The sequence below is a fragment of the Lissotriton vulgaris genome, chromosome 1_1 (assembly GCF_964263255.1).
Source record: "Lissotriton vulgaris chromosome 1_1, aLisVul1.2, whole genome shotgun sequence".
NCBI classification, from domain to species: domain Eukaryota; kingdom Metazoa; phylum Chordata; class Amphibia; order Caudata; family Salamandridae; genus Lissotriton; species Lissotriton vulgaris.
In genome coordinates this window covers 2,122,465,171-2,122,483,932 of record NC_141685.1, presented here as the reverse complement: position 1 = coordinate 2,122,483,932, position 18,762 = coordinate 2,122,465,171, and the positions used below count along the sequence as shown (strand labels likewise).

At 42.5% G+C, this 18,762-nt stretch overlaps 1 protein-coding gene across 3 annotated transcripts in view; it reads right to left on the bottom strand.

Annotated features, from left to right (window-relative positions):
- The window catches only part of RIC8B (RIC8 guanine nucleotide exchange factor B), a 477,183-nt gene extending 470,694 nt beyond the window's left edge, over positions 1-6,489 (bottom strand). The window contains exon 1 of one of the 3 annotated variants that reach the window (XM_086921785.1): positions 6,289-6,489. In XM_086921785.1, coding sequence (XP_086777911.1) covers positions 6,289-6,369 — 81 coding nt within the window. In that variant the 5' untranslated portion in view covers positions 6,370-6,489. The remainder of the gene's footprint in view (positions 1-6,288) is intronic. The other 2 variants (XM_086921794.1, XM_086921812.1) reach the window with 2 other exon arrangements.
- Between the last annotated feature and the right edge of the window lie 12,273 nt (positions 6,490-18,762).

Genomic DNA, 18,762 nt, shown 5'->3' with positions numbered 1-18,762 from the left:
GGAACTGGAACAGGGCTGATCTTAATGAATGTTGTTCTTTACTCAGCGCCTCTTCTCCCGCCGAACATGACTCCCTAAACACTCAGGCTACTAGCATGAGGCACTGGCTTGAATCAGCCAGCAACATAGTTGCGCCATTTAGACGCCTCAAATTAAAGCGCCCCCATGATGCCCAGAGATGGTTCTCGGAGGAGTTAAAAATTAAAAAACTTACAGTCAGACAGGCCGAACGTAGCTGGAGGCGCGATTATGCCCCAGAGAAAAAATTGCTGTTTACGGCCCAGCTTAAAGATTATAAGCAATCTATTCTCCAGGCAAAAACCTTGTACTTTTCTAAGAAGATTACTGACTCTGCCACTAAGGCAAAAGATATTTTTTCTATAGTGGAAGAGCTCTCACACCCCGATAGAGTGACCATTAAGCCCCTCCCCTCTCAAGCCCTCTGTGATTCTCTAAATTTCTTCTTTGCGGAAAAAATTGCTAAAATTAAAAATAGTAGCCCTCTTCGTACATCTTCTTCTACACTCACATCTGCCACCACATCTGCCACCAGAAATTCTCATACAGTGGACCAGATACCCCCGATATCTGAGGAGGAATTTTTTGTCCTGTTAAAAAAGGTGGGCTCTGGCTCTCCCACAGACTGCTGCCCCCCCCCCCCCCCATATCTTACGGGAGGCCTTCACTGCTTGTCCCAAACCCCCTTTGGCACTCCTTAATAATTCCCTCCGGCTTGGCCTGGTCCCTGGGTCCTTCAAGACAGCCGAAGTGGTACCCATCTTGAAGAAGCCTAATGCAGACCCCTCCTTAATGAGCAACTTTCGCCCTATCTCTTTGCTCCCCTACCTTAGTAAAGTGCTGGAGGCCCATGTCACTAACTTTCTGAGTTTCTTTATCGAACGCACCCAGTTCCTTGACCCGCAACAGGCTGGTTTTAGACCAGCCCATTCGACCGAGTCGGTCATCCTTTCAGTGATGGAGGAGCTGAAGAGAGGAGCGGACCTTGGGATCAGCCAGGCCTTGGTGCTCCTGGATTTGTCGGCCGCCTTCGACACGGTCGACCATGATATTTTGGTCGGCTGTGTTGGAGACGCTGGATCCGGGGGCCGGCCCTTGGATGGATCCGCTCCTTCTTGAGCGACCGTCACCAGGCTGTTCGCCTTTCCAACTTCTCAGCTGATAAAGTTAAGTTGACATGTGGCGTCCCCCAGGGTTCCTCCCTCTCTCCCCTTCTTTTTAACCTATACCTGACCCCCCTCATCCGGTCCTTACGGGGCTTATTTATTTATTTATTTTCTTATATAGCGCAGGATTCGACCCCCAAAGGGGTATCTCCGCGCTTGCGCATTGGTACAGATGTTAGACTGATAACTGAATAGTTGAACTACCAACAGATTATAAGGTCGAGTATAAATGAGTTTTGAGGACCTTCCTAAAGGATTGGAAATTTGAATTAATCTTTAGGGCAAGTGGAAGTGAGTTCCAGAGAATGGGGCCTTTATAGGAGAGGGCACGCCCTCCCTGTCTTGCCCTCTTAATCCTAGGGACCTGAAGCAGTTGCTGGTTACTTGAACGCAAGGAACGTCCAGGACAATAGGGGATGAACTTGTCCGTTAAGTATTTAGGGCCTGTACCAAAGAGACATTTGTATATGGTACAGCAAATTTTGTATTTAACCCGCTGCTGAACAGGCAGCTAATGAAGGCTGTCCATAAGCGGGCGGGAGGGGGTCCTGGGCAAAACATTGAGCACCAGTCTTGCCGTGGTGTTCTGGACCACTTGCAGACGATTAAGTTGTTCCTCATTTGCCGAGATGAACAGGCCATTGCAGTAGTCCAATCTACTGACCACCAACGTCTGGACCAGAGTCTTACGATGATAGTCAGGCAGGAATGGAAAAACACGTTGCAGGAGTCCGATGTTGTGGAAGCATAGACCAGCAACTTGATTGGCATGTTCTTTAAGCACCAGTGCCTGATCCAGACGTACACCAAGATTTTTAACGGTCTGTTTTGGACTTGGCACTGGCCCAAGATCTGGAGGCCACCATTCTGGGGACCACAGAAGCGGGGCCTCTCCGAATAACATCACCTCTGTTTTGCCTACATTGCATTGAAGGCGATTTGTAGCCATCCAGTTTGAAACCGCCCTCATACCATCTGCAAAAGATTTTCTTATTGCTGGAGTGAGGGACTGGAAAGGGAACAGGAGCTGGGTGTCGTCAGCGTAAGACACCGGGGTTGTAATGTCATCGCATTTAACTATGCTGATGACATCCAGCTAGTCTTTGACATCGACTTCTCCGATCAATCAATTTATAATTTTCAGTCCACTTTGTGTCTTATTATTAACTCGATGGAGGACAATCAGTTAAAGCTCAACCCCAACAAGACCGAGATGGTCTTGGTCGGAGGTACCTCAAATCCCTGGAACTCTAACTTTTGGCCTTCCGGCTTTGGTTCCCCTCCCTGTCCTGTCAACTCAGCAAAAAGCTTAGGAGTCATTATTAGCAAGGACCTTTCCATGAAGCCCCAAATTAGCGCCGTGGTATCCTCTTGTTTTTTCCATCTTCGAAAAATCTGTAGGATTGCTCGATTTCTAACCACGGAGGCCCTGACCCTGGCTTTGCTGGCCCTTGTAGTCTCTAGGATTGATTATGCCAATTCACTTTATGTTGGAATTTCTGCATACCCGCTAAATCGCCTACAGCTGGTTCAGAATCAGGCCACGAGACTAATCTTCCATCAGCACCAGACACCTTCATGTTCTTCCCTTGCTTAAAGCCCTCCATTGGCTTCCAGTGGCTAAACGCAGCGAATTTAAACTAGGCTGCATCATCTTTAAAGCCCTGGCTGGCCTTGGCCCTGCTTTCATTTCTTCCCTTCTTCACCACTATCTTCCTTCGCGCAACCTTCGCTCTTCTTACTTGGCCCTACTCACAATTCCTACCTTCAACCGTAAAAGACAGGTTGGCCTCAGATTCTCTTTTCTTGCCCCTTCCAGCTGGAATGCACTTCCCTTGGACCTGAGACTTACTACTTCTTACCCCTGCTTTAGATCCCTCCTGAAAACTCTACTGTTCCACCAAGCTCATGGATAACCACTCTCTTAATTACCTACACCGCTGAATGTTTGTCTACCCTGTGCTCACAGCGCCATGAAACCGCTGGACGTAAGTGCGCTATAAAAATACTTTTAACATAACATAACTATACTTCGAAAAACTAATAAGTACGCTGTAGCAGCATGTGTCCATTATGGATGCTTGGTATAATATATCCCAGAACTAAAACTATAGATAAACTCAATTCTCCACAGCAGAATGTCATCAAAGAATGTGGACAGAATCCAATAGTAACTTAAATCAGTTTGAGGTAAATTTCAAAGATATCTGGAATATTTGATCTAAAATGACGTCAGCTATCTATCTATACCTATATATCTGGTCTATTTGCAAAACAAATGCCAAGATGGTAAAAAAAAAAAATCTTTTGCAACCTCAATGACACAATGGTGTGTAACTCTTTGGGTTAGACTTTGGAGAACAGGTAAAAGCTTTGCATGTCATTTTGCTTCAATGCAAAAAAGAAGAGAAAAAATAAGCCAGATGTTCGGCCTGACCGGCATGCTCACATCTCTCAACAGATTTTAAAACAAACAAGAGATAAGCATGACATAGGAAGGTAAGACATAAACTACCCAATTTTGGGTAACTTAATAAACATATTGACTTTGATCAGCAATGATTTCACAATGTTTTACAAAACAACTTGGCTAGTAATCCCAGGAGAGAGAGAATTCAGAATTTCATGAAGACCTTGAGTTCATTGGAAAGAATCCAAACTTAAAACAAGCACATGGAATGCCAATAGATTTTGCTGTTGCATTTAGTAAAGAAGATATAAAGCTTGAGAGGTAGACAGGAGATGTTGTAGATTAATTTCAATTACATGTGTAGTATAGACGGGCTATGGCTTAGTTTTACATACATGCATCCTACTCCTCAGTTCCCTGAAAGTTCCTAAGGATTTGTGAGGTTACACTACTCCACTAAACGATGTCTGCAATTATTCTCATCTTTGAGTTAATTAATGATATTGTGAATTGCTTATAATGTCATTGTTTATAATAATGTCACTATTATTTTCCTATATTCTCGAGTCCCAGTGCTGCTCCTGTGATAACTATATTAAGGGTACGACTCATGCAGCTGTAGGGTTTATAGAGAATTAAAACGCACCCACGCACGGTGATTAACTTGTATCAACTGTAGTTAAGACACATTTCTCCCAACGATATACAACAACTAGCAGACCCACACTGCATAAATATTTGTCAGACTTGTTGAGTGCACGCTAAGCTGAGCATAAATAAATTTAGTAGGTAAGAAAACAGGTACACAAATGGCATGATTTTTAAACCATTCGTTTAAAAAAAATCTTTATTATATACATCACAGATCATTCTATACAATTGCAGAATGTTTTTCAGGAGGCAGAAAGAAGAGAAAAAAAGGAGAAAAAAAAGGCATTACAAGAAAGAGAGTAATATAATGATAGTTCATAATTCAAATGCCATTAATAGTCATCATTTGAAATGTTATTCATTCTTTTTTGGGGGTGTACATCTATACCTGTGTTTTAATATAAATAAACACAGGGCAATAAATGGACCATAAGACCGTACTGAGTAAGTGTGAATTCTTATAGTTGCGACCAATTGTCTACATCTATTTCTTTATTTATGCAATGTTATAGTACCCGTCGCTATTTGTTTATTCTGCTCCCCATATTTGTACAAATTTCCGGATAGCCCCTATCCTGATGGAATAACATTTTTCTCTTTCTTTCGTGTTTCTCATTTGGATTACCCATTGTGAATGCTTTGGTGGATCCGATGATTTCCAATTTTGTAAGATCAATGATCTAGCTATTAGTGAAGCATTGAACACAAATTGTTTTTGTCGCACTGTTAAAGTTGTATTAGAGATCCCAAATAGAATTACTATAGGATTGGGGTCAATGCTGCATTCGACTTGTTGACTAATCGACTGAAAGACCCTAGTCCAGTAGACAGTCAATTTGAGGCATGAGCAGCACATATGCAGCCAGTCCCCTTTTGCGTGATTACATCTAGGGCAATCCGATGATGTTTCTGGGAACAATTTTTGCAATTTGGCGGGGGTATAGTATAATTGCCATTTATAAAAAAAAATGCCATTCGTTTATGATTGGCCCCTCGAATGGCCATGGCGGACCATTTATTATAGTCTCGCCATTGCCTATGCCACAACCCATTTATTTATTTATTTATAAAGTTTCATATAGAGCTAGCTAGACCCGGGGGTATCCGAGCGCTTTACATACACAAGAGAGGGAGATCTCATGTCTTTTTAAAAGTGTATTCAGGACTATGAAGTTATATAAATTTTGCTGCAAGATATGGTACCATTCGTGTTTTGTAGATTGTGCTTAGAAAGAACTTGATGACAGACCTTTGTATAAAATAAGTAAGTAGTTTTTATAACGCAGTGAACTACATTATGAATCTACAATGCCAGCTATTCAGGCTTAAAGTACTAGTAGCAAGGTACTACGTTGACTGATGTGCATTGTGCAGTTTAATATAGGTCTGGCTCTGTGTTTCAATACAAAGAGCTGCACAATACAGATAAGACAAACTGAGCACCTCGGAGTACAGCAAACACAGCTGAAGATGAACGGTTGATACGAACCTACCCAAACTCGAAGGTGAAAATTTGACAGGGACATTGCTCACAAGCGTGACCGAGTGTGAAATCCCGGCACGATGCCACCTAAATACGAGGGTGAAAAAGTGGATAGAGTAGATCGCAACTCAGACCAGGGAAAGCATCCTGGAACAAACAACATAGCTGATGTAAAGTCCTGACATAAAACAATAGAACAGCAGTGCTGGACTGCACAGACGTCAACAAAGCCTGGACGAGTGCCTTTATATCTAGCGCAGCCAAACCAGTCAGTGTGCATCACTGGCTGGTGTACAAAAGGACCAAAGCATATCAAAATAAACATCTGCCACAGACCATAAAAGATGCACAGATTACAGAGTAGCACGTACAGAACAGCATACCTGTAACACAAGTATCACAGATTATATATATATATATATATATATATATATATATATATATATATATATATATATAGTGAGAAAAGATTGTCCCAGTGCACATAGGAATCACCGAGCTAAGGGCGACTGTCAGCAACAGCGGTGCTCGCGCTTTCAATGCTTTGCGTAGCTTGTTACCTCTTTCGTGTACTTTCGCAACGCAGCTTCCGTCTCTTCAGACCCGGCTCGCATTGCTAACAGCACGGAATCCACGTCCATCGTTTGAGGCGGGAGTGTGCAGACTCCGGAGACACTCAATCCCCGGACTTCGCAGCACCGCGGCCACAACGGCAAACTGCAGCGGTCCACCCACTTCAACCTTTCAACTCTCACCCTATGTGCGTCACGTTCCCATAGCAACAGTGAGCTACTTCCGGGTTCTGACGTTTGTAAAGACTATAGGGAAGTAAAGCTTTCGTAGTCCGCTTTCTATGTCAATATGTAGGAAAAGAAATAGGCAAAGCCAAAAAGTCTGGCCTTTTTGTGTGAAGGTGGTGAAAAAGATTTTTTTTTCCTCTACATTTATATTGCAAACATATGGCCCAAAACTAAACACAGATACCTAAATGTGAGCGACATATGCTTACAATAAAAATGTTACATTTAATAAATATTAACAGAGATTGCTGTTGTATTAGTGATGTTTTAAAAAAAGAAAAGCCTTTCAGTTGTGTCATGCTTTTTACTATTTTTTGCGCAGGTGACAAGAAGAAATCCTCACCTGACCAAGTACAGGCAGCTTTAATGTCACAATGTCCTACCTGCCAATATTTTAGATGAGGAAAGTGAGAGATTTGAAAAATAAACATAACTGGGAGACTCTGTTTCCACCATTTACTTCTATTGAAGCAGAGGCAATTTCAGGTGAGAGACAGCCACAAATAAAACAATTTTTTGCTTCAAAAATTGGGAGTCTCACACCTAAATCAGATCTATTGGCATGTGTGGAATGTTGCGTAAACACTTTTTTATTGGCAATCTTTAGAAGGAAGCAGGAAATAATTCACCATCTATCTGGGATCGTGACGGGCAAGTAAAATAAATGGCTGTTTTTAAAGACTATAAACCAAAATAACATTTAAAAAGCACATTTCGAAAGAGCTTTATCCCAGAAGAGAAAGGAACCATCATTGAGCTGAGGTGAACAATTTGAACGCGCTACTGTTAAATGAAGAAATCCCTGAAAACCAGTAGGTTTAGAAGTCGTAGTTTATTGGCAAAATTACTCCACCCAGCACATGAAGCACCCGTCCAGTAGAAAGCCACACAGTGACTGGTTACAACGTTAGAACTCTCCACAAAACGAATCCATCATGCGTGAGCCTACACATTTGAAACATAACACAAGATGAAATACAAGGCGTGTGAAGTGCGCGAGGAAATAAGAACATAGAATAGACATTGCGCGGTGCACCGCGCGATTTACACTAAACACTTACCACTACACCACCTTCCCCCTTACAACAGCAAATAAAAAAAAATAAAAAAAGAAAGGACAAGGTAAAATTACATCTTAAAATCTGACAAAACCATCAAACTTTTTAGGGACTCTAATAGTCTTGCCATGAGAAGAACACATAGCAACATTTTGAACATTTGAATGACTGTGTGATGCAACAACTGGAATGGGCCCAATACTCTTATTAGAAACATCCAGCCAATGACTCCAATCCAAATTCTCTTTAGACTCACAACGTCTATTTTGCATAATTTTCACCTGACGATGAGAAACTTTAACCAGCTGATGTTTGTTCCACCAACCCTTCCTATCAACAAACGCAGCCCCCTTACTAACTTTAAGGACTTGGACTGGCTCGAAGAACTTTGATTCTTTAGGTTTCGCCTGGCGTTTGCTGCGCAGCAGCGTTCGCGCGGGTGAAAACTTTTGAGAAGCAGTCTGGGGCTTTGTCCCGCCTCTCTGTTCCATTGGCTAGCTCCATAAATGGAGGCTAGCCATTGGAACAGAGATGCGTCAGTCATTGTGGGAGCAGATTCGTGGGCGTTCCGGCGATTTTTTCGCTCTCTGCCCCTTTGTGAACGTCATTGCGGCGGTGGGCGGTGGTTTATTTTATTTTTTTAACGTTTTTTTGGGTCATTCCTCCAGGCCGACCGCCTCCGGAAGAAGTCCTGGTGAGTGCTCCCATCCCCTCCCGCTGTCCGTGTGCCCGTTCCTGCCCCCCTCCCGCTGTCCGTGTGCCCGTTCCCGCCCCCCCTCCCACTGTCCGTGTGCCCGGGGACGGGGGTGAGTTACGTGTGAAGCTGCGGAAGATAGTACTACTGTAGTCCGAATGGTTGATGTTGGGTTTTTGAACAAAACTGTGTTGTGGGGAGCTGCGGGAGGAGGGGCGATATGACATTCACAGATTCGAATTAGGGAAGCTGCAAAAATACTTGCTTGGCGTGAGAATTGCCTAGAAGGTGGATCTGAAATACTGTGTGACGAATTCATGTGTAGCACTTGAAGGAGGGGAGGTGCATTGCTGCAAACTGGAGGATATTAGGGGTGGAGGTGCACGTAAGGATGTGGAGAAACTGAAGAATGAGTGATCAATGCATCCGGAAGAAGGCGTGAGGTACATACGTACCTACATTCTATGGCTAAAGGATGTGTGATGTAACTGTCTGTGTGTGTGTGCTTGCTTCTGGGTTTATTTATATCTGTATGCACTGCCGGCTCCTCCTCCCCCTTCCCTGGCCGAGACAGAGAAGGCGTCCCCCGGTTGCATCCCCTGCTCCTTGCACCGGTGCCTCACTCCGGTGCTCAGGGCAGGGTCCCGCAGTGTCAGTGTCACCCTCCGGGATTGCCCGCCCGCCCCGCTCTCACCGGTCACCGATGCCTCTAGTCTAGGCTCTCTGTGCCACACTCTGTGCACACTCTGTGCACCAGTTCCAGTGCGCCATTACAAAGGGGGGTAAAACCCATGCAGTCGCGGGGACCTGGGCGTTGTGTGGTAAATGTATAAGGGGGGTCCCCGTGGGAGAAAATTATGAACAATAACAAATTAAAAATTTCAAAAGACTAAGGTAGTGGTTCAAAAAGGAAGGAATGTTGTCATTTATTCAACAACACATCATTATAATTGATGAAACATTGTTGCAATCATTACAAGAGAAATGAAAATTCGGAAAATGAAATGGCCCCAATATGGGAAGAAGGGAAGGGAAAGGGTGTGCTCAAAGGTTGTGAGAAAGGTTTAAGAATAGTACACAGGCTTGAACATAATGTACATCAATACATAAGTCAACAAGGAATTAGGAGTTGTTCCAAAAACCAAAGCAGCCTATATCAATTAAGGCAAGTCTTGCAAATGTACTTCAACTACGGACATTCTACGGTCACATGTGTGGTTCCGTGTGATACAGGGGATGTGCCGGACGTCCCAAAGTGAAGAGGCGCCTCTTCACTTTGGGACGTCCGGCACATCCCCTGTATCACACGGAACCACACATGTGACCATAGAATGTCCGTAGTTGAAGTACATTTGCAAGACTTGCCTTAATTGATATAGGCTGCTTTGGTTTTTGGAACAACTCCTAATTCCTTGTTGACTTATGTATTGATGTACATTATGTTTAAGCCTGTGTACTATTCTTAAACCTTTCTCACAACCTTTGAGCACACCCTTTCCCTTCCCTTCTTCCCATATTGGGGCCATTTCATTTTCCGAATTTTCATTTCTCTTGTAATTATTGCAACAATGTTTCATCAATTATAATGATGTGTTGTTGAATAAATGACAACATTCCTTCCTTTTTGAACCACTACCTTAGTCTTTTGAAATTTTTAATTTGTTATTGTTCATAATTTTCTCCCACGGGGACCCCCCTTATACATTTACCAGTTCCAGTGCGAGCGTTAGGCCGCCATTTTGTGAGCTCTCGCCCTCGCCGTAAACTGGAGCGTCCTCTTCTTCAGCCCCGGGGGCGCGGTGACGGTGGCCGCTACCCCAAGCCCCTGGGTGAGCTGCCAGGGAGGACGCCCATCTTCTGGCCCTGGGTGGTGCAGGGCCCACCCTGGAGGGACGCCAGACCCACCTGCTCCCCCATGAGTGTCTTCAGCTATGCAATGCCTGGAGCCTAGGTACAGTGTGTGTCTGCGTGATGTGACTGTCTGTGTGTGTGTGTGCTTGCTTCTGTGCTTATTTATATCTGTATGCACCTGTGACTCTTTGTGGCCTGGCAGCATTGTGTGTGTGTGTGGTATAGTTATGCTGTGTGTGTGTTTTTTGAGGTTTGTGAGACTGTTTATTTTTCTCTGTGTGTGATGTATATGTGAGTGCCGATGCCCTCCTGCCTGGGAGGGTGTGCGTGTATGTGGCCTTTGTGGTGCCTCTGTGTGTTGTATTCATGTGCCTGGTGATGTTTCCTGGTGATGTTTCTTTGTATGTTCATGTGTGTGGTGTGTTTCCGTCTGTGTCGGCATGAGTGCCTCTGTATGATGTGTCTGGTGTGCCTTTGTGAGTATATTTCCACCTGTGTGTGGGGGGAATCTAGGTTGCAAACCCTGCTTTGTTGGGAGTGATTCAAGAAATATGTTCAAAAAGTGAGAAGGCTAAACATGAGCATGAGTGTGGGAGATAGACGATTGGGTGAGACTGGCTCAAATGTTAAATTGGGCCTTAGCAGGTTCAATTGGGAAGACCATGAGGACAAGTCTGTGTGTGGTTAGGGGGTGCACTCCGAGGAGGTGCATATTGAAAGTGACGGAAGGGGTGGAGGGGCCGAGTATACACCTGTGCAGCGTCGGACTGGGACATAAACTAAACTGTGCCACAAAATAAAAGTCACTGCCATTATTGGATTAGATGGATACAATGTGGCACATGTTTGCAAACTGGATCGGTTGTTAACTTGTTAAAATTCACAGAAAAATAATTCTACAATGTATAGACGTTTGAGCTTGTAGCGAGCAACGTTTGTTTCATTATTGAGACCACAAAGGAGGCCCTCAAACAGCCCAAAAACCGATCCACGCACAGACCCGCCCATCGGGCAGTGCCCGTTTGCACTACTGACCACCCCAGGCCTGCATGACGAGCGAAGAAGGAAGGCTCAACAAGGGGTGCATGGGGGCGAGGTGTACACCGGGTAGGCGAAGAGAGGGCACGGCCAGTGTGAAGGGGCGACTGTGGTGTGGGCAGAGGTGGGCGTGTGGTGAGGGGCAGTGGGTGTCGAGGGCATGGATGCCAGCGCACCGGCTGACCTAGACTGAGGGAAGCAACGGGTGAGCTCTAGGAGTTAGTGGGGGCCTCGAATGACCCATTTGTAAATAAGGAGATTCCCCGGGGTGAGGGTGCGTGTGTGTCTCTGTGGCTCTGTGTGTGTGTGTGTGTGTGTGGCTCTGTGTGTGTGTGTGTGTGTGGCTCTGTGTGTGTGTGGCTCTCTGTGTGTGGGTGTGGTGCAAATGCAATAGGTCTCGTATTTGCGAAAGATTAAGCTATTGGGATTGTAAATGACAATGCCATTTATTTATCTGTTTTCAAAACCAACACATAAATAAACAATTTGTCATTTACAATGCCAATAGCTCTAACTTTTCCGAAGGCGAGACCGTTGCATTGTAAATGCTTGTTTTTACTCTATCTGGTTTTTTAATCAAAACCCAGTCCCCAACTAAAATATCCACATTAACAGAATTAATTTTCTTATCAAAATTCTTTTTTATTTGATTCTGTTTGTCATCTACCTTTTTACGAATAGCACCCAGATCAATCTTCCCCTCTCCAGACATATGCTGAAGCCAAGAAAGGAACAAAACAGAATGAGCCTCCCTACTCCTCAATAAAGTAAATGGAGGCACTCCCGTGGTACAGTGAGGTGAGGTATTGTAATGCCACACATTTTGTTTAATGAATTCTTCCACATTAAGATTGCATGCTAATGCAGTTTGAACCCCTTCTTTGATCACTTTATTCCCTCTCTCCACCAAGCCATTCGAGGAAGGTGAGTATAAAGCGACTTTTAACTGTTTAATGTCCAACTCACTTAGAAACTTGCACATTTTTTCAGATATTACGTTATCCGTAACGATTACTCTAGGAGTACCTTCCACATAAAAAAATGTCCTTAAGAAAGAGATTGTAGAATCAGAATCAGGGGCTTTAACAAACTTGTGATACATCCATTTTGAATAATAGTCAACCAATAAAATCACGTATCTATTTTCAAAATAGAATATGGACTGGAAAAATCTAGCCCGACTTTCTCCTACGAAGTATGTGGAAACTCAGTTGGATGTAGGGGAACTGTCAAAGTTTGCCAGTGCTTGTCCGATAAAAGACACTCAGGACAAGCATCAATCAACTTCCTAACCTGATCATCCAAAGAGGGCCACCAGTAGTGCTGCTTTATCCTCATGACAGTCTTGGTGAACCCTAAATGACCCGGATGAGCTTCATTAATAACTGAAGAACGTAACCTGAAAGGGGGAATACATTTGTCACCTCTAGGAACAATTCCATTCTCAACTGAATGTTCCTCAGAGACTTGGGCAAATCTGCGCAATTCGTCTTCTAAACACCTAGGCTCAGGCCAACGATGTGTGGAATAATCAATGACTTCCTGTAGAATTACATTGTTCTCATGAGTAGACCTCCAATCTTTTTCAGATAGAATTGAACTCATTTCACACACTGCATCCACCACAGTAAGGCATTCAATATCCTCAGCTGAAACGTCCTCATCATCATCCTTCACCATGGACAGTCTTGAAAGGCAGTCAGCCCGGAAATTCTTCCCCCCTTGAATGTGTTTCACCTCAAAAGGAAACTCTTGCAATTTGGAAACAAGTCTCATCAACCTTGCAGACATACAAGAAGAACCTACTTTGTTGAAAATATAAATTAGAGGCTTATGGTCGGTAACCAATTCGAACTTCCGACCCCAAATATATATTCTGAACTTTTGTACCGCCCAGACGCATGCTAATGCTTCCCTTTCGATAGTACTGTACTTTTCTTCGAAAGACTTGAGGGACCTAGAAGCGAATGCAACAGTTTGTTCATGACCCTTCACTCTTTGAGTCAGTACAGCTCCAAGTCCAGACATGCTGGCGTCAACTGTTATAATTGAAGTACAATCCTGTCTAAAAACATGGAGAGCTCGGGCGGACACAATCATCTTTTTTACTTCACTAAAAACTTTATCAAGTTCAGGGGACCAAACAAAACTACTGCCTTTCCTTAATAACATGCGCAAAGGTTCAACTAATTGGGAATAAGACAGGACAAACCTTGCGTAATACTCTGCCAGACCAAGAAAGGACTGTAATGAATCTTTGTCTGTAGGGTGTTTGACATCTTCAATGGCCCTAATGACCGAACATTTTGGTTTAATCCCCTGTTGGGAAACAGTGTGTCTCAAATATTTGAGTTCATTAACTGCGAATTTACATTTGTCACTACGGACGGTCATGTTCTTTGACATCAAAATTGAAAGGACACGCCTCAAAATCATATTATGTTCCTCCAAAGATTTTGCAAAAATTAAAATGTCGTCAAGATATGCCTGAACGCCCTCAACTTCGTGAAACAGGGAATCCATAAGTTTTCGAAAAACGCTTCTGGCCAATGCCAAGCCAAACAGAAGGCGCAAAAACTTGTATGCCCCAAAGGGGGTGATTAAAATAGTTAACTCTTTGGACTCTTTTGATAAAGCAACCTGATGGTATGCTGATTTCAAATCAGTCAGCGAAAACCATTTAGCACCACCGAGGTTTGCGAGTAACTCATGGATCTTAGGCAGGGGGTGGCAGTCTATGATGATATTTTTATTTAAGGTGCGCAAATCCGCGCAGAGCCTAATCTCGCCAGAGTTTTTGCGCGCGACCACGATGGGGGCCACCCACTGAGAAGAATTAACAGGTTCTATGATACCCTGATCAAATACATTTTTCAAAAAATCTTTTAATTCATTCCTCACACTCAGAGGGACTGATCGAACTCTATGAGAAACAGGCTGAGCTCCCGGGATTAATCTGATCTTGTGCTCAAAACCTTTTACACTGCCCACAGTGTTTAATAAAAACACTGGCTTGAACTCATCAATAATTTGTTTTAAAGTAAAAGAATTAGACACAGAAATGCCACAATCAATACTAGACACCGGTAGTTCCCCAAACTTGAGTGGATTATCGTCCCCAGGAACTAAGTACAAACCCATGCGAGCAAGATCCTTCCAACCTACTATGGGGCATATATTACCAAGGGCCTCATCACCGCTTTAGCTTTATCGCCCTATTACCTAGCTGTCGCTAACACCAGTTAGCGACAGCTAGTAGGAGATAGCGATTATCTTGGGGCCCGCTTTGCATGTCAGCGATATTTATCGCTAATGACATGCAAAGTGGGCGTGCCAAGATGTTAGCGACTGGAGACAGTCGCTAACATCGCTATCTCCAATGACCTACTTTTGGAAATATTCGCGCTAAGCGTGAATATCTCCAAAAGCTAACGCCTGTCCAGAGCAGTTCTTAGCCATGTTATCCAATGGTAGGTGGATAACATGGCTAAGAGCATTAGCTCGGTAATGCATGAATATCGCTGACTTTTCAGCGATATTCATGCATTTCAGCCGATTTTTTTCGCTTTTGAGATAAACCTTGAGGATAGCAAGGTTTATCTGCGATAAAAATCGGCAGAGCTCGGCGATAATAATATTGCTGCTAAGCCAACATAGCGATAATTATCGCTAGTTGTTGGTAATATGCTCCTATATTCTTTCTTTTCTCTGCAACATAGATTTTAGTCTTGGTTTCTCTTCCCAGACATTGGACTAACCCAGAGAAATACCCAATCATGTTAATGTCCTTTTCCCCAAACGCTTTTGGATTTATGTTGGATTGTAACAGGTCAACCTTCTTTTCCACAAATCATAAAAAGTTGTATCTCTCAATATGGTGAATGGGGATCGGGAGTCTGCCATAACCTGTAAAGGAACATTATCGATTATTGCAGAACATAAAGGACCTTTTATAGAGTCAACTTCACCATCACAGTCTAAAGTAACCACTATGTTGCTGATAGAGTTGCTACAGTAATCAACATCGGAGTCAATATAATTCACATTAGGTGGCTTCCTAACATTTCTACATACCCCTTGAAAGTGACCCACTTTTTTTTACAAATTACACAGCGTTTGTTGATGGCAGGACATCCTGGAAAATTTCCAATGTGGTTTTTGAATCCACATCTATAACAAAATATAGCCTGTTTCTTTTGAGAAAACGTAACATTTTTGCTTTTTATATTTACTGCACAAATAGCGTTGTCCTGATTAGTATCAGATGGGTTGATCAAGTTAACTCCGCCCTTTGCTGTATCAATCATCACTTTACTAGAGAGTGTGGAACGCTCAATGCGAGGTCAATTACTTCATTCAAGGAAGGATTTTTGCACCCTAAAATCCGTCCTTGATCTTGCGGGATGCGCAGTTGATATAGTTATCGGATAATGGACCAAAGTCACATGTAGTTGACAAAACTCTAAGGGCAGAAATGTACTCTTCAACTTGCTCCTCCTCTTTTTGTTTCCTTGCATAAAAGTTATGGCGCTCTAACATAATGTTGGGTTCCTCTGCAAACTGCTTCTTTAAGCGAGCAACAGCTTCAAGGTAAACGTTCCATTGGCGATCACCAGCATGAGAAGCAGGAGGAGGAATAGGTACAACACTATTAAAAATTCTTTGTGCAGCTTGGCCAAGGCAACCAAAAAGAATAGCAAATTTCCGTGCAGGTGAATATGCAACAGCGTCAATAGCAACAAGGTGGTTTTCGAAAAGACCAAACCACTCAGACCATATGATCACAGGGCTCCCAGGTTTACTTAGAAAAGGAGGTGGTTGAGTAATTTGCTGCAATTGGTTATTAGACATCATGTAAAATAAAACCACAGAAAATCCTTTGAATTTAAAAGTAAATTTTGAAAACTTACAATTACTGCAGTAAAATAATGTGAAATACACAACACGAAATTAAGCAAATGAAATAATGATCAATGCTAACTCCATAGGATAAAACGATAAATTATAAAATAATAATGATAATAATAGACACCAAAGCATGCATATCGCTGATGAAAAGTGACGCACAGGCAGGCTTCAAATTATCAGGTGAGCGTGCGTGTCGCTGTGGAAAAAAAAATGCAATGTAGATAAGCATTGCTAGGATACCAGGCAAGCATGCATATCACTGAAACAATACGCAGGATTAAATGACAATTGAAAAGACAAGCGTGCGTATCGCTGCAATGATGCGTTGGTAAAATGACATAAATTGCTAGGCAAGCGTGCGTATCGGTGTAACAATACGCTGTATTATATTATAATCGGGTGTGATTTTCCTTGAACTATTGAGCGTGCATATCGCTGTAGCAATACGCTGATTACAACAAATAATTAAGCGTGCGTGTCGCTGTAGCAATGCGCTGGTGTTGATGAAATACACTTTCCACAACACGGACAGGAAGAAGTATCACTCCGATGGACCAATCACAGTAGGAATGATGCTGAACCAATCAGCGTGGGCAAAAGAAAAGGAGATTGGTTCCTTAAATTATCGGAGGTGTCACAAGCAGGCGTCACAAGCTGAATTTTGGCAAAATTCACTGGCCAATCATGAAGAGAGAGAGTCACAAAGTATCAAATAGGAAAGCCAGAAAACGGGCTTCTGAATTATCCAATCATGTTTCAGAAATAGTTTTCTACGTACCTCATCAGAGGGAATGGGACTCTTGAAACAAATCCTACCAGAATATTCTCGCTGAAAGAATGAGATCAACCAGATTTATGGAAGGTAGGTCCCATTCGAAAATCTCAATTTGTAGTACATGATTTTAAATCATTTTCATTTCATTTCATCTTTATTTCGATACAATAGCATCATAAAAGATACACAAACATAATACATTCCCATTTTTAAAAATGTTTACAACAATAATAATAAAAAAAGAAGAGAAGAAAAAAGAAAGAAAAGAAAACACTCCTATCATGATGGAACAACTTGGTAGAATATAATCTTACAATATAAACACGGAGGGGCAATACCGTCATAATCGTTAAAATACATGAATATTTAAAATGTTTAAAAAGGCACGTTAAAATAGTAAAAAAAAACTAAGAATTAATCAATTTTCCAAGCGGTTCAACAATTCATAATTATACAATCAACTGCCCTCTAACATCTAATAAACCTAATCTATTATCTTCCAGTTTATTCATTGTATAAAAAATGGGAACCGGAATGCGCTCTAAAACTTCTCTCCTGCCTTTTATCCTAATAAAATACACTGCTAACAAGAACCTAGTTATAGCAAAAACATACACTTGTCTTGTATCAGTTTTTAATATCCTTTCTGCCTGTCTATACGATCTTACACCTATGTTTCTACACAACGGTCTAATCCATTTTCCCCTTGCGTTCACATAGGCCGGGCAAAAAAATATAACATGTGCAATGTCTTTCCTAACTCCCCCTAGGCACATGGTGCATAATTCATTTCTATCTTTTGACCATCCTACCATACTAGATTTTAACATTAATACACCGTATCTATATTTCAGGTAGAGTGTTTTTTGCCAGTGGGGGATTTACCTCATTTAAAAAAGGTTTGGACTAGCTTTGAACAAAAGGAATTCACGAGTCAACGATCTGTTTACTCTATCATTCGGTCTATTTAAGTCCACATAGCCCCAGAAGGTAGATTTAAAACCTTCCTAGAGCTTGGGGTCAGAGCAGATGGATTGCTCCAAAAATGTGTTAGACCGATCTTCTTCAACCATACATTGACATGATTGAACCATGTGATACAGTTGTGGGTATCCAGATCTTTTATCTCAATTAGAGCTGCCCTATAATCCAACAATTCCGGTGTTATCCATAATCTGACCCAAAACATCAAGGGCCTAATAATCACATAATAATCAGTGCGCCAGACGTTAAGGTTCATCATGAAAGGTGTTAACGGGGTGCAAATGGGTATCTTTAACAACGCCCTAAAGAACTTGTTTTTGTTCACCTCAAACACCCTCTTACATGATGGACCCCACAATTCTGCCCCATATATGGCAGCAGATTGCGCTTTATACCGAATTACCTCAAGCGCTGGGAAAACTGCTTTATTCTGGCTATTACCATGCTTTTTTTAAATTGATAATGTGTTTTGTGTTAGCAAGAGCTTGCTCTTTTCAATTTGGGTTTTCCACATAATTTTTGAGTCAAATGAGACACCCAAGTATGTAAAATTCTGGACATACTCTATTCTTTGCCCATTTAAGACCTTACAGCCAGATTCATGAAGGTACCATTCTGCGATTAGCAAATTGCGAAAAATTGCGAATCGCAGTTTGAGAATCGCAGAATGGCATTCATGTAGAAATGCGATAAAAAAAGCGAATCGCAATTGCCGATTGCGATCTTGCCGCAATCGCATATTAATCGCAGAATCGGCAATTTCAAATGTAGAAATTGCGACCTCGCAAATAGCGAAATCGCTATTTGCGATCTCGCTAACTGCGAGATCGCAAAAACGGGAAGTCGCATTTCGAGCCCACTGATGACATCACAACCAGGAAGTAGGCTCACCACACCCACAAACAGAACACAGAGCCAGGGAGTGG